The 13,500-nt window shown below is 61.3% G+C and overlaps 3 protein-coding genes across 10 annotated transcripts; all 3 read left to right on the top strand.

Moving 5' to 3' along the window:
- Positions 1-159: 159 nt before the first annotated feature.
- MAZ (MYC associated zinc finger protein) lies at positions 160-5,272 on the top strand (the record flags this gene model as incomplete). 5 transcript variants are annotated; one of them, XM_079944880.1, is made up of 7 exons in its annotated part: positions 160-261; positions 885-971; positions 1,055-1,911; positions 2,321-2,384; positions 2,660-2,831; positions 3,649-3,873; positions 4,182-4,276. In XM_079944880.1, 6 exons carry the CDS (start codon positions 226-228, stop codon positions 3,849-3,851), a joined length of 1,419 nt encoding a protein of 472 aa, XP_079801006.1. In that variant the 3' UTR covers positions 3,852-3,873; positions 4,182-4,276. The 5 variants fall into 5 exon arrangements, with proteins under 5 accessions (XP_079801006.1, XP_079801007.1, XP_079801008.1 ...); XM_079944882.1 differs by having other exon boundaries at positions 226-261; positions 948-971; XM_079944881.1 differs by lacking the exon at positions 3,649-3,873 and having other exon boundaries at positions 161-261; positions 4,182-5,272.
- Positions 5,273-6,414: 1,142 nt separating this feature from the next.
- On the top strand, positions 6,415-10,718 carry PRRT2 (proline rich transmembrane protein 2). 3 transcript variants are annotated; one of them, XM_079944801.1, is made up of 4 exons: positions 6,415-6,523; positions 7,209-8,188; positions 8,545-8,677; positions 10,686-10,718. In XM_079944801.1, the coding sequence occupies exons 2-4, from the start codon at positions 7,274-7,276 to the stop codon at positions 10,697-10,699; spliced, it is 1,062 nt and encodes a 353-aa protein (XP_079800927.1). In that variant the 5' UTR covers positions 6,415-6,523; positions 7,209-7,273; the 3' UTR covers positions 10,700-10,718. The 3 variants fall into 3 exon arrangements, 2 of the variants coding, with proteins under 2 accessions (XP_079800927.1, XP_079800926.1); XR_013831570.1 differs by having other exon boundaries at positions 7,209-8,677; XM_079944800.1 differs by lacking the exon at positions 10,686-10,718 and having other exon boundaries at positions 8,545-10,080.
- Positions 8,555-13,233, top strand: PAGR1 (PAXIP1 associated glutamate rich protein 1). 2 transcript variants are annotated; one of them, XM_079944805.1, is made up of 4 exons: positions 8,555-8,677; positions 10,686-11,187; positions 11,388-11,470; positions 13,014-13,233. In XM_079944805.1, the coding sequence occupies exons 2-4, from the start codon at positions 10,706-10,708 to the stop codon at positions 13,211-13,213; spliced, it is 765 nt and encodes a 254-aa protein (XP_079800931.1). In that variant the 5' UTR covers positions 8,555-8,677; positions 10,686-10,705; the 3' UTR covers positions 13,214-13,233. The 2 variants fall into 2 exon arrangements, with proteins under 2 accessions (XP_079800931.1, XP_079800930.1); XM_079944804.1 differs by lacking the exon at positions 8,555-8,677 and having other exon boundaries at positions 10,347-11,187.
- The last annotated feature ends 267 nt before the right edge of the window (positions 13,234-13,500 follow it).

The raw sequence follows: 13,500 nt of genomic DNA, 5'->3' as shown, positions 1-13,500 counted from the left end.
GCGCTCGCGCCCGCTCCAGCCTCTTGTGTGTCCTCGCGCCCCCCGCCCTCCCTCCCTCCCCGCGCGCAGTGTGCTCCGCTCCCCCCCACCCTCCTCCTCCTCCTCCTCCCCCCCTCCCGCCCGCCCCGCGCGCCTCCTCCCCGGGTTCCCCCTCCCCCACTGCCGCCTCCTCCTCCTCCTCCCGCCCCAGGGTGAGCGCGAGCCACCTCCCTCCCTCCCTCCGCCATGGATCCAGGCAACTGGAGCAGCTTCATCTTCCAGGTAACAACCCCCTCCCCCGCCCCACCCCCCCTTCCCACACCCCCTCCCGCCCGCCCTCCCTCCCGTCCCACCCCCCCTCCGCGCGCCCGGTGCGCGCGCAGCTGTCCCCCTCCCTCCCTCGCGCCCTCCCCCGCCCTCCCCGAGGCGCCGGCTGGGCGCGCGCGCGGCGGGGGCCGAGGCTGCTCCCTCGCTCCCCCCACCCCGCCCCGCCAGGCTCCAACCGCCGCCGCCGCCGCCGCCGCCCGGGCCCCCGCCCCCGGCCCCCGGCCCCGCGGGGCCTCCCGCCCCCACCCAGGGGGCGTCGCCGCCGCCGTCTCCGCCGCGCTCCGCGGCCCGCCAGGCGCCCTCCTTCCCTCCCTCCCGCCGGCCGGGGTGCGCGGGCGGCGGGGCGGCCCGCGGGCCATGCGTTCGGCGCGGCCCAGCCCGGCCGGCCGGGGGCGGTGCCCCGAGCCCGGGCCCCGCGCGGCCCGCGCCCCCGGCCCCCGCTGAGCCCCGGGGGCCCCGCCGTGGCCGAGGCCATGTTCCCCGTGTTCCCTTGCACGCTGCTGGCCCCCCCCTTCCCCGTGCTGGGCCTGGACTCCCGGGGGGTGGGCGGCCTCATGAACTCCTTCCCGCCACCTCAGGGTCACGCCCAGAACCCCCTGCAGGTCGGGGCTGAGCTCCAGTCCCGCTTCTTTGCCTCCCAGGGCTGCGCCCAGAGTCCATTCCAGGTGAGTAGGGGCCGGCCGTGGCGGGCCGGGCTGGGAGGGCGCCGACCCGCGGCCGCGGCCCACACGGCGCCTTGTTTTCGCAGGCCGCGCCGGCGCCCCCACCCACGCCCCAGGCCCCGGCGGCCGAGCCCCTCCAGGTGGACTTGCTCCCGGTTCTTGCCGCCGCCCAGGAGTCCGCCGCCGCCGCAGCCGCGGCCGCCGCCGCTGCCGCCGCCGCCGCCGTTGCTGCTGCGCCCCCGGCCCCGGCCACCGCCTCCACTGTGGACACAGCGGCTCTGAAGCAGCCCCCGGCGCCCCCTCCGCCGCCCCCTCCGGTGTCGGCGCCCGCCGCTGAGGCCGCGCCCCCTGTCTCTGCCGCCACCATCGCCGCAGCCGCGGCCACCGCCGTCGTTGCCCCAACCTCGACGGTCGCCGTGGCCCCGGTCGCATCTGCCTTGGAGAAGAAGACAAAGAGCAAGGGGCCCTACATCTGTGCCCTGTGCGCCAAGGAGTTCAAGAACGGCTACAACCTCCGGAGGCACGAGGCCATCCACACGGGAGCCAAAGCCGGCCGGGTCCCTTCGGGTGCTATGAAGATGCCCACCATGGTGCCCCTGAGCCTCCTGAGCGTGCCCCAGCTGAGCGGAGCCGGCGGGGGAGGGGGAGAAGCGGGTGCCGGCGGCGGAGCGGCCGCAGTGGCCGCCGGTGGCGTGGTGACCACGACCGCCTCGGGAAAGCGCATCCGGAAGAACCACGCCTGCGAGATGTGCGGCAAGGCTTTCCGCGACGTCTACCACCTGAACCGACACAAGCTGTCGCACTCGGACGAGAAGCCCTACCAGTGCCCGGTGTGCCAGCAGCGCTTCAAGCGCAAGGACCGCATGAGCTACCACGTGCGCTCACATGACGGCGCTGTGCACAAGCCCTACAACTGCTCCCACTGTGGCAAGAGCTTCTCCCGGTGTGCACGGGGCTTCGGCCGCCCACTAGGCGGGTGGGGAGGGAGGGACGGTCGGCGATGGAGGTGGCCTGGCCTTGGCTGGTGGGGAGGGAGGGAGGGAGGTTTCTGAGAATGGGGACAGGGAGCCACTCCCAGGGAGGAGGGCGGACAGCCTCTCCTGGTTACCAGGGAGCAGGGGGTGGTGCTTAGCAAAGGAGGTGGGTTCTTGGGTTGTAGGACAGCCTCAAGTGGGAGGAGGCCGAGGCAGCCCTGCACCAGAAGAGGGATTTCCTGCCTTACCAGGATTCTGAAACCCCGGGCTTGGAAGAAAATGTAGGGACCCAGGGAAAGGCCTGCTGTACAGTGTTAGGCAGACTCGGGGACACCTCCACACTCCAGGGCCCTAACCCCAACCCCAACGTATCCCCAGGCCGGATCACCTCAACAGTCACGTCAGACAAGTGCACTCAACAGAACGGCCCTTCAAATGTGAGGTAGGAAGCCCGCCTCCTCCTGTCCTGGTTTTCATGATTTTGATCCTCATTGTAGTTGTCTGAGTTCAGCCTCTCAGACCCCCTTTTTCTCTCTCTTCTTTTTGCTTTTTCACTCCATTTTTTCATCCCTTCTTCAAGGCCTCATCATCTCACTTCCATTTCCTACAGATCAAAGATCCCCAAGGCTCTGATTCCTTTAACCTCTTGCCCCCCTCTTCCTACTCCCCGAAGCTTTAACTCTCCTGACACCCCCCACGCCCCTCCCCCCTCCCCAGAAATGTGAGGCAGCTTTTGCTACGAAGGATCGGCTGCGGGCCCACACAGTACGACACGAGGAGAAGGTGCCATGTCATGTGTGTGGCAAGATGTTGAGCTCGGCTTATATTTCGGACCACATGAAGGTGCACAGCCAGGGCCCTCACCATGTCTGTGAGCTCTGCAACAAAGGTACACGCTGAGAGGTGCCGGGGGTGGGGTGGGGGACAAAGGGTGGGGACAAAACCAGAGGCCCTTCCACAGATGTGGGTTAAAGGTGCTGTAGCCAAGAGCTCGTGGCATCTAGAGCCCTTTCGAAAGCAAATGAAGCAACATTGGGATGACTAAACATCATCACTAAGTTCGAAGAGGTCATGGCTTGAGGAGATGATCTACCAGAAAGAGTTCACCTCTGGGTGTGTGTGGGGAGATGGGAGGGGGACACAACTGCTTTGGGGAAGGAGTGGTCCAGAGAGCCAGTTCCCAAGGGTCAGAAGGCAAGGTTTCAGCTGTGCAGCCACAAGTTCTTGTCTTCAGCTCCTGGGGCAGGTGGAGTACAATGGCAGGGATTTAACAAGTACTCGCCCTGCCTCAGTAGTAGAGAAAGCTGCTTTTAAACAAATTCACTTCTTCACTGAGTAACCGGTCTGAGACTACATGGGGCACTGGAGGGAGGGGACACAGCCGTCTCTGCTGAGGGTCAACTCTTCAAGTGGCTAGGAATCAGTGTCCGGTCACCCCAGGAGAGATCCCCCAGCCACAGAGGATGGGTTCTGTGGATACCAAGGCCCAAAAGCCAACACCACTCAACCAGTTCTCAAGCTCAGGGAGGAGCTATGCCCCACCAGCCCCAGCAGAGTAGTTGGCCCCAGGCTACCAAGGATATGGTGGGAGGAGGACAGGGCCATCTGAGGAGGGTGTCCCCAGCCTAGGAGAACAACCCCGTCTCTGGGGTCTCCGCCTGGCTGACCCCCACCCCCCCATCCCAATCCACCCCCCCCCCCCATAGGCTTCACCACGGCAGCATACCTGCGCATCCACGCGGTGAAGGACCATGGGCTCCAGGCCCCGCGGGCTGACCGCATCCTGTGCAAGCTGTGCAGCGTGCACTGCAAGACCCCTGCCCAGCTGGCCGGCCACATGCAGACCCATCTGGGGGGGGCCGCCCCCCCTGTCCCGGGAGACGCCCCCCAGCCACAGCCCACCTGCTGAGGGGGACCCCCGCACCCACCAGGCAAGGCGTGGGGCATGGCTGGGGGGGGTGGGATGGGGCGTGTGGGACGAGGGGGCTCAAAGGGCCCAATAGGGGATCTTAGGAAGGCCAGGGATGCCCACCTATCACCCAAGTTAGGGAGACTTCTGGGGACAGGGAGGGCCTTTCAGGAGAACTGGGTAAGGATGCGGGCCAAAATCTCTGGGGACCAAACAGGAAGTGAGCAACGGCTGTGTCCCACGGGAGGCTGTCTGGGAAAGAGTCTGGGGCAAGGGGCAAGATTCTTGACATTCAGATTGCACTGTGATTTGGTGTTTCTCACCTTACAGGTACAGGTGAGGTCTGTCCAATGGCGGCAGCGGCGGCGGCGGCAGCGGCGGCGGCGGCGGCAGTGGCAGCCCCTCCCACAGCTGTGGGCTCCCTCTCGGGGGCCGAGGGGGTGCCTGTGAGCTCTCAGCCACTTCCCTCCCAGCCCTGGTGAGCTCCAAGTTGGTGGGGGGGAGAGGGGAGAATGGAGGAAAGTCCCTTGGTACCATCTCCTCTTCCCCTCTCTCTTCCCACCAATTCCTCACTATTTCCCCCATCAACCAAGGAGCCTCCAGAAGGAAAGGAGGAAGAAGTGTTTTTCTTAGGGGAATTCGCTAGGTTTTAATGATTTGTTTCTCCTGCTCCTCTCTTTTCCCTATCAGCCCTGACCCCACACACATCTGTCCCCTCGGTTGTGTTGAGGCCCCCTGGACAGTGGGCAGGGGTGGCAGAGGACAGGAGTGGCCACTGCCCTCACCCCCTCTCCTCTCTGTAACCCCCTGCCCTGCCCTTCCAGGGATTTGTGAGCCTTTCCCTCGATGGTCCTTCTTGCTCTCCTCCTTCCAGTGTCCCCCTACTGTTTGCTGCCCCTCCCTGGGGAGTTGGTGCTTTTTTTTTTTTTTTCCAGGGGGAGGGAGGAGAGGAAGGAGGGAAATCAAAGATTCTGTCCCAGAGAGGGGGAAAGGTGAGATTTGAGGAGGGGCAGAAACAGGGAAGGCAGAGGTTATACTTTCATAAGGTGGGGTGGTTTGGGGTCAGGCCCTAAACATCATCCTGCTTGAGAATCTGTCAGGGGAAAACAAGTCAAGGGGAGCAAAAGAAGGAGCCACTAGGGCCAGAGGCAGGACAAGAGAGATGGAATCTTAGGGGGCCAGGGTCAATGGGGGGATCCAGGGACTAGAGGTGCTTCCTGGGGGTGGGGGGAATGCAGCCACAGTGTCTCCCCCTTCCCTCTTCCACCCCAGCTCCATCCCTGGCCTTTTCTTTTCATCCCTCCCCCCGCGACAGAAGCTGTGGCCCTGGCCATGTCATCGTGTTCCTGTGTCCCCTGCATGTTCCCCACCCTTCACCCCCTCCTTTTGCGCGGACCCCATTACAATAAATTTTAAATAAAAATCTGTCTCTGACTCAGTGAATGAATTGCTCTCACCAAGCCCCCTGTCCCCACCCCTAAGGGGATTCTTAGGCCTGTTGTCTGTCCCAGTCTTGCTCTGCCCTGTGCAGCTCTGGGGCTCTGGCTCCTTCCTCCCCAGAGGCAGTATCAGTGGCTGCAGTCCAGATTCAGGGTGGGGCTGAGGCTCCGGTGACTGTGGAGAGCACGTTCCAGGACTCCGGAGTCTCTGGGGAATACCCAGTCAGCACAGGCCCAGAATAGCCCCTGGAGGTTTGAAGAGGCCTGGGTCAGAAACCCAAACAGTTGTGGGCCATAAATGCTGCTTTCCCCCATCCAGGCCGATTGCCTGCTGCTCAGCCCAATACCTGCACACCCTTCAGGCCCTGGGAGTTGATGGATGATGTAGCTGCGAAAAGACTGGGCAACTCTGAGCCCTGAGACGGGGAACAATGAGGTTGAGAATAAAAACTGCACTTTTCCCCACTTGTTCTCTTCATTCTTGGTGTGGTCCAACCTGCTCTTACTCTGCCGCAGCCCCCTCCTGCTGTTCCAGACTGCCTTGCAGCCTCTACCCTGCCCCCTGCAATTCCCTTCCCAGTCCTTGCTCTGACCCTTACAAGGACCTTTTCTTGAGCCTTCCAGTACCCATTTCTGCTGCTGCTTCCTTGGGGGTAGAGGGACTTCCTGTTCGGCAGGCTCCCTTTTCTTGAAACCCCACCCCGGTCATCCTCTGCAGCCTCCCCAAGTCTTGCCTCATCTCCTCTTTCTGCTTGTAGGGGTGCCTCCACCTGGTCCTGCCTGTCCCACTGGTCCTGTCTCCTCGCAGACCCCTCTCCGTTTCCCCCAACCCCCTGCCTCTGCCAGGACCCCCGGTGACCGTTGGCGGGAGGGGGCTGGGGCATGGGAAGGCGGCACCCCCAGGTGGCGCGCGGGGGAAGGGCCAGGGAGCAGCGCGAGTGGTCCCCCGGCCGGTTGCCCAGGTAACGCGGGGCCTGGCACGCGTGGCTCCCTCCGGCTGGCCGAGAGGGGCGGGAGGCGTGCAAGGGGCGGGGGCGGTGCGCGGCAGCGGAGCGTAGGGGAGGGGACCTGAGAGGAGGGGAGGAGGGGATGAGCAGAGGGGAGGGGAGACCCGCCGCCTCCCTCCCTCGCTCACTGACTTGCTCCCTCCCGGGCTGCGGCTGCTGCAACCGCGGCGGTGGCGGTGGCGGCGGCGGCGGCAGCAGCGGGAGCAGTTTGGAGGCCGGCGTCGAGGTGAGACGGGAATGGACTGAGGCTGCGGGTAGGAGTGGACGGACAGACAGCGGACGCCGGGAGGGCTGTACGGGAATTCGGGCGCCTGGCGGACTGGCTGGTGGTGCTGGGCGCACCACGCCAATGGGAGGAAGCGGCGCCGGTCCCCCGGGGGCGAGGAAGTCCCTGGGAGAGGGGCTGGGAAGGGGCTCAGAGGAGATGCCCAGGTCCCCCAGGGAGGGGCGCGGGCGTCTACGCCCCAAAGGCGCATCAAGCAAACCGCGCTGGGCGCCCAGGGAGGAAGGGAGGATGGATGCAGAGGGAGTGGAATGCGAGTTTCGGGGTTCTCTGCCCAGTCTGCCTATCGGAGTGCATGCGTCTCTGAACAGCTTGTTGATTTTGGGGCGCTGTGGTATCTCCTAGGATCTGAGAGTCTGGATCTTGTTGGGTGGACCCAGGAAGAGACCATGGGGAGGATCCTGTTTACAAAAGGGTTCATCTTCCCAGGGCTCGCTAACCAGAAGACTGAGCAGAGCACTCCTCCCCAGAGATGTCCCACCCCAAAGCAAAGGAAACCCCAACTTTTCTTCCTTTCCCCAGAGGCAGCCCAAGGCTGGCCCTGAGATAGGAGCATTGCCCTCTTGGGCTGCAGTGCTGAGAGCTACCTCTTCCCTCCTCACACTAAGCCTGTCTCCTCCTCTTCCAGGATTTGCTGCTGTCTCTGCTGCTCTATCCTTCCCACAGAGGCCCTCTCCCCTCTCCTATCTCAAGATGGCAGCCAGCAGCTCTGAGGTCTCTGAGATGAAGGGGGTAGAGGAGGGTCCCCAGACCCAGGGAGAAGGGCCTGGCCATTCTGAAGCCAGAACTGGTCCTCCCCAGATCCCAGCTGGGGTCCCAGATGAGCCAGAGACCCTGCAGCCAGGCCTAGACATCACTGGGCCCCCTGTGGACCCAGAGCCCAAGGCTGGGCTGGCTCCAGAAACCACAGAGATCCCAACCGTGGCCCCAGAAACAGCTCAGGCCAGAGACCTCAGCTCAAACCCAGGAGGGGAATCAAAGGCCAACTCCAGCACCGAAGAAACATGCCAAGAGCTAGCATCCAAACCAGAAGTGAGCAAAGAGGCCACTGCAAACCAGGGGTCCAACCTGGAATCCGCAGCCCCACTTGAGCCAGCCTCAGAGCCTGCTCCCCAGCTGGACCCCCAGCCGGACCCCCAGCCAGACCCTCAGCCAGACCCCCAGCCAGCTTCCCAGCCCACCTCCAAGCCAGTCCTTCAGCCGGAGCCCCCTACCCAGGAGGACCCCACCTCTGAGGTCCTGACTGAGAACGTGGGAGAAAAGCAGGAGAATGGGGCAGTGGTTCCCCTGCAGGCTGGTGATGGGGAAGAGGGTCCAGTCCTCCAGCCTCACTCACTACCCTCAACAAAAACCCCCCCAGCCAATGGGGCTCCACCCCGTGTGCTACAGCAGTTGGTTGAGGAGGATAGACTAGGAAGGGCTCACAGTGGGCATTCAGGATCTCCCCGAGGTAGCCTGAGCCGCCACCCTAGTTCCCAGCTGGCAGGGTCTGGGGTGGAGGGGGGTGAAGGCACCCAGAAACCTCGGGACTACATCATCCTCGCCATCCTGTCCTGCTTCTGCCCCATGTGGCCTGTCAACATCGTGGCCTTCGCTTATGCCGTCATGGTGAGCCCCAAGGGACCCTGGCCCAGGCCTGCTGTGGCTCCCAGCTTCCTGCCAGTGCTGGGACAGAGCCCCAGGAGTAACCTTGCCTTCCCTCCCCTTTCTGCATGGACCTCACTTCCCAATTACAGGGCCTTTCCTTGCCTCTTCCTAGGATTTCACCTTCTGAGCCCTACCTCTTCAGGTGGGAGGGAAGTTGAGACATTTCACACAGCCTTACTGACCTGTGCCCTCCTCCTGCTGCCTCTCCAATCCCCTTCCTCCCTTAACCACTGCTACCAACTGGCCTGTCTCCTTTGGACGACTCTCACACCTGATCCCGGCTGGGCTGGTGCCCCCACCCCTCACCCTAACCCCAGTCCCGGAACAGCCTGCAGCAGGGGGACGTGGATGGGGCCCAGCGTCTGGGTCGCGTGGCCAAGCTCTTAAGCATCGTGGCGCTGGTAGGGGGGGTCCTCATCATCATCGCCTCCTGCGTCATCAACTTAGGCGGTGAGTGGGGGTCTGGGACAGGCCGGGAGGAATGGAAGGGTTGGCAAGGGCAGCTTTACTAACCCCTGCCCCTGATCTCTCCTGTCTGTCCTCCCTACTTCTTTGTCTCTCCTTGTCTCCCCTCCCCCCCCCCCAACTGTCTCTGTCTGTCCCTCCCTCTCCTCTCCCACAGTGTATAAGTGAGGGGCTCTGCCCTGCATTCCGAGACTTTTTTTTCCTGTTGGGAGCTGCCTTGGGCCCATCCTCCCCTGCGGGGAGCCCAATCCATGGCCCAGGCCCGCACCCATAGGGACCAAGGGAGCCTGAGCGGCCTTGTTTACAGCTTCTTTCCTGCTCCTGCATCCTGCCAGGCTCCTCTGCCAACCGTAGGCCTCCCTTCTCCCTGCACTGTTTCCAACTTCCCTGCACTCCTGCCTGCATCCCCTCCAGCCTCTTGGCTTCCCTATCCCTGCACTTCTGGAAACCTCCTTGCACTTCTGGAAAACTCCCTGAACATCTCCCAAACTCTATTTGCTCTCAGCCTCCCAGCATCTCTCCCCACCTTCCTGCACCACAACCTCCCGAGAATTTCCTGCACCTCAACCCTGGTCTCCCTTTCCCAACTTTCATTGTCTCAGCATCCTCCCTCATTCCTTTCTTCCTTCTCTCCTTATTCATCTCCCTTTCCCTCTCCACATCCTCCACCCCCTTCCTCTTCCTGCCTCCTCATCGCCCCTCAGCATCCTCCCCTCCACCCTCCTCCACCGTTCATTCTGCAAAAACTCCAGCACTTAGATCAGGCTGGGGGAGGGGAGCAGTGTCAGGAGAGGGCTCCCTAGCCCGGGCTCCGACTGTTCTCAGCTGGGACCACCCAGGTCCGGACGCCCCCATGGTGCCTCGGGGTCGCAGCGCTGGCAAGACAGGCCTCGTTTGGAGACTTGTGCAGGGGTGGCCAGTACTGTTCCGAACACGCACCTGAGAGAAGGGAGGGGCGCTGCTGTTGACCCTCCCCGGTCAGCCTGAGTTGACCTTCCCCACCTGGGCTTTTTAACCCAGTCAGAGAACTCGTTGGGGCTGGGGTCATTCACGTGCTTTGTAACGAAAGAACCCAAAAAATAGGACCAAAGCTCCCAGCTGCAGGGAGCAAGGGAGGGGCGGAGAGGTCTATGATTATTTTTTAAGAGGACGAGAGAGGTTTGGGGGGCGGGGACAGAACCACAACGCGGTTCCGAGTTGGCGGGGTCTTTTTTCCCCCTAAAAAAAGAAAAGTGTAGGGAAAAAACCTAAAAGTCTAAAAGCAAAACAAAACAAAAGGATACGCCAAACAGATTCTCCCTTTTTGTATGCCGGATGCTGCATGAGTCTGAAACACCAATAAACGGAGACTGCATGAGACTCGCCTCCAGCCTCAGTTGGTCCGTACGTGCGTGCGCCGCTGGGGCCCGAGGTACTGCCTCCTTTCGGGCAGAACCTATTGGGTGGTTTGCGCATGCGCCGCCCAGGTGGCCATCTTTACTATGGGCCGAAGCCTATCATTCCGGAGCGCCTATCTGCGCATGTGCAAGCCTTCCCTTGCTTTCCTCTTCCAAGTAGCTTTGACTGAAACTGAGCCTCCCGCGCGATCTCTGTGCGCCTGCGTAGTGTGACCGTGCGCAGCCCGGGAGGCGGGTCTTAGCTCCTAGGTGCGTATGGCAGCTGAGGTGGCGAAACTTCGAGGTTTGGGGAGAGGGTGCTGGATCCAGGTGTAGAAAGGGGAGGTATCAAGGCGAGAAGAGCGGGTCCGCTCCTCTCCCGCCTGGAAAGTGGTTTCTGCCGGTCCCTGGGAACACCGGAGTATCGGATCTCGATCCGTGGGGGCGGGGTCCTTGGAGGGGACGGAGCGACCCCTCTTGGGAACAGGCGGTCTATTCGCAGGGACTGCTGTTGGAGTCTGATTGGTTAGAGAGACATTCCCTAAACCCCTGGGGAGCCCAACCCTTGGGGTTGGGGGATCCCCAGTTCAGTACTCCTGCATCTCCTATCATCGCAGGGCCCCTTCCCTAGTGACATATGTCCCTTGTCCGGGGCCATGGAGACATTGCAGCCACCACGGCGGCGCCTCTGTCTGAAGAAGGGGAAGTGACCTCCGGCCTCCAGGCTCTGGCCGTGGAGGATACCGGAGGCCCCTCTGCTTCGGCCGATCAAGCCGAGGAAGAGGGGGAAGGAGGCCGGGAGGAGACTGAGCATGAGGGGTCCGGGGCCGAGGAGGTGCAGGGAGAAGCCCCCAGCACTGAGGGGGAAGAGCATGCCAAGGGAGAATCCGAGGACTGGTGCGTGCCCTGCAGCGATGAAGAGGTGGAGCTGCCCGCGGATGGGCAGTCCTGGATGCCACCCCCCTCGGAAATCCAAAGGCTCTATGAACTGCTGGCTGCCCACGGCACTCTGGAGCTACAGGCTGAGATCCTGCCCCGCCGGCCACCCACACCTGAGGCCCAGAGTGAAGAGGAGAGATCCGATGAGGAGCCAGAGACCAAAGAGGAGGAAGAGGAAAAGTGAGGGCACGCCCTTACACCTTGTCCTTGAGGCTGCTTCCCTGATGCCGGGAGGAAGTAGGGAGGGGAGGTGGGACCCAGGAGCATGGGAAGTGGAGGGAGGGAAGAGAGCTGGAGAGGAAGAGCCAGCAGGCTGTGGAGAAGTGGGGGTGTTTGGGGGGAACCACCCTCACCTTTCACTCTCTGTCCCCCTGTCCCAGACCGCACATGCCCACAGAATTTGACTTTGATGATGAGCCAATGACACCAAAGGACTCCCTGATTGACCGGAGACGCACCCCAGGTACAGACAAGAGGGGAGAATTGGGGTGGTGGTGAAGGGCCTCTGCTTCCACTTACTCAGAAAGTGACTCCCTAAAAGATGCCTTTGCTTGGTGCCTTGCTATCTACAGAACTTGTTTCAGGAGAGAGCATGCCCCCAGTTGTGCCATCCTTCCAGCTTTGGTGGTCCCCTATCTTCCGCAGATAATTCCATCATGCTTCCCATTCCTTTGATCTCAGTCCCCCCCAGAAGGCCAAGTCGTTATCATTATTATCTAGATCCACATCCCTACACTACTGTGTACATCTCCTAATCTGACCCAGTTTCCCATCCCGTGTGCCTTCCTAGAATTTACCCTCGGAGCCATTCTCTTTTTGTTTGCTTGTTTTTTTAATAAATTTATTTATTTATTTATTTTTGGCTGCTTTGTGTCTTTGTTGCTGCGCACGGGCTTTCTCTAGTTGTGGCGAGTGGGGGCTACTCTGTTGCGGTGTGCAGGCTTCTCATTGTGGTGGCTTCTCTTGTTGCAGAGCATGGGCTCTAGGCACACGGGCTTCAGTAATTGTGGCACGTGGGCTGTAGAGCATACGCTCAGTAGTTGTGGCACACGGGCTTATATTGCTCTGCGGCATGTGGGATCTTCCCGGACCAGGGCTCGAACCCAGGCAGATTCTTTTTTTTTTTTTGTGGTACGCGGGCCTCTCACTGTTCCCGTTGCGGAGCCCAGGCTCCGAACACGCAGGCTCAGCGGCCATGGCTCACGGGCCCCGTGGCACGTGGGATCCTCCCGGACCGGGGCTTGAACCCGTGTCCCCTGCATCGGCAGGCGGACTCTCAACCGCTGCGCCACCAGGGAAGCCCGGCAGGCAGATTCTTAACCACTGTGCCACCAGGGAGGTGCCCCCTCGGAGCCAGTGTTGATTTCTCTTTCTTTTACCCCAGCATTCAAGCCAGCAGCAAGTCTTGTTAGCTCTGCCTGCACCCTTATCCAAGCCACCATCTCTCTTGCCTAGATAGTTGTGGTAGCTCCTAACTGGTCTTCCTGTCGCCAGCCTCAGCAGCCAGAGACGGGTTTATGTTTCAAAACATAAATTGTGTCACTTCTCTGTTTTAAATTCTCCAAAGGATTCCATTTCTGGGGGGCGGGGGTGGGGTGGTGTATGAGTGTGTCAGTTGAGAATCCAACCCCGCCCTCCCCCCAGGGCTTCCATGTAAACTAAAAGATCCAAACCCCTTATCGTGGCCTGTAGGTCATATCTTTCCTGTCTCCCCCAGCTCTACATTTCTCATTGAACAGACCTCCCTGTTCTTGCCCTGGGGCTTTTGCACTTGCTCGTCCCCTACCTGGGATGCTTCTCCCCAGTCTTCATATTTCTAGCCCCTTCTCATAATTCAGATCTTCACTGCCCACCCCATCTGAGGCCCCATCCCTAAACCTCAGAACCTCCAGGACAGGCCTGGAAATCTCTGTTTAATGAGCGCCCCAAGTGATTAGTAAGGTCCAGGCAGGTCTGGTGCACACTGCCTCACTCGCTTCCACATTTCTCTCATTCCCCTTCTCCAGGAAGCTCAGCCCGGAGCCAGAAACGGGAAGCGCGCCTGGACAAGGTCCTCTCAGACATGAAGCGACACAAGAAGCTGGAGGAGCAGATCCTTCGTACTGGCAGGGACCTCTTCAGCCTGGACTCAGAGGATGCCAGCCCCACCAGCCCCCCGCTCCGGTCCTCAGGAAGTAGTCTCTTCCCCCGGCAGCGGAAATACTGAGCGCTGCTGCCCTTAGGGTGCAGAGCCTACCTGCTGGGGCCTTGGCCCTTCTTCCCTGACCCAGGCTGCTGGGAAACTTGGGAAGAGGAGAGACACTCCAAGCTCCCAACACAGCACCTTGCCAGAAAGAGGACATACGTGTATTTGTTTATGTTTTGTATTGAACATCTCTTTGGAGACCTGGGCTAAATTTTCTGAATCTAAAATAAAAAATACCAAGTTATCTTCTCTTAGAGGAGGGACTGCAGCTGGAACCGAAACAGCTGTGGAGAGGCAAAATTGTACGC

The sequence above is a fragment of the Stenella coeruleoalba genome (assembly GCF_951394435.1).
Source record: "Stenella coeruleoalba genome assembly, chromosome: 15".
NCBI lineage: Eukaryota > Metazoa > Chordata > Mammalia > Artiodactyla > Delphinidae > Stenella > Stenella coeruleoalba.
Note: the sequence above shows the minus strand (reverse complement) of the source record. Positions and strands in the feature narration are given on the sequence as shown.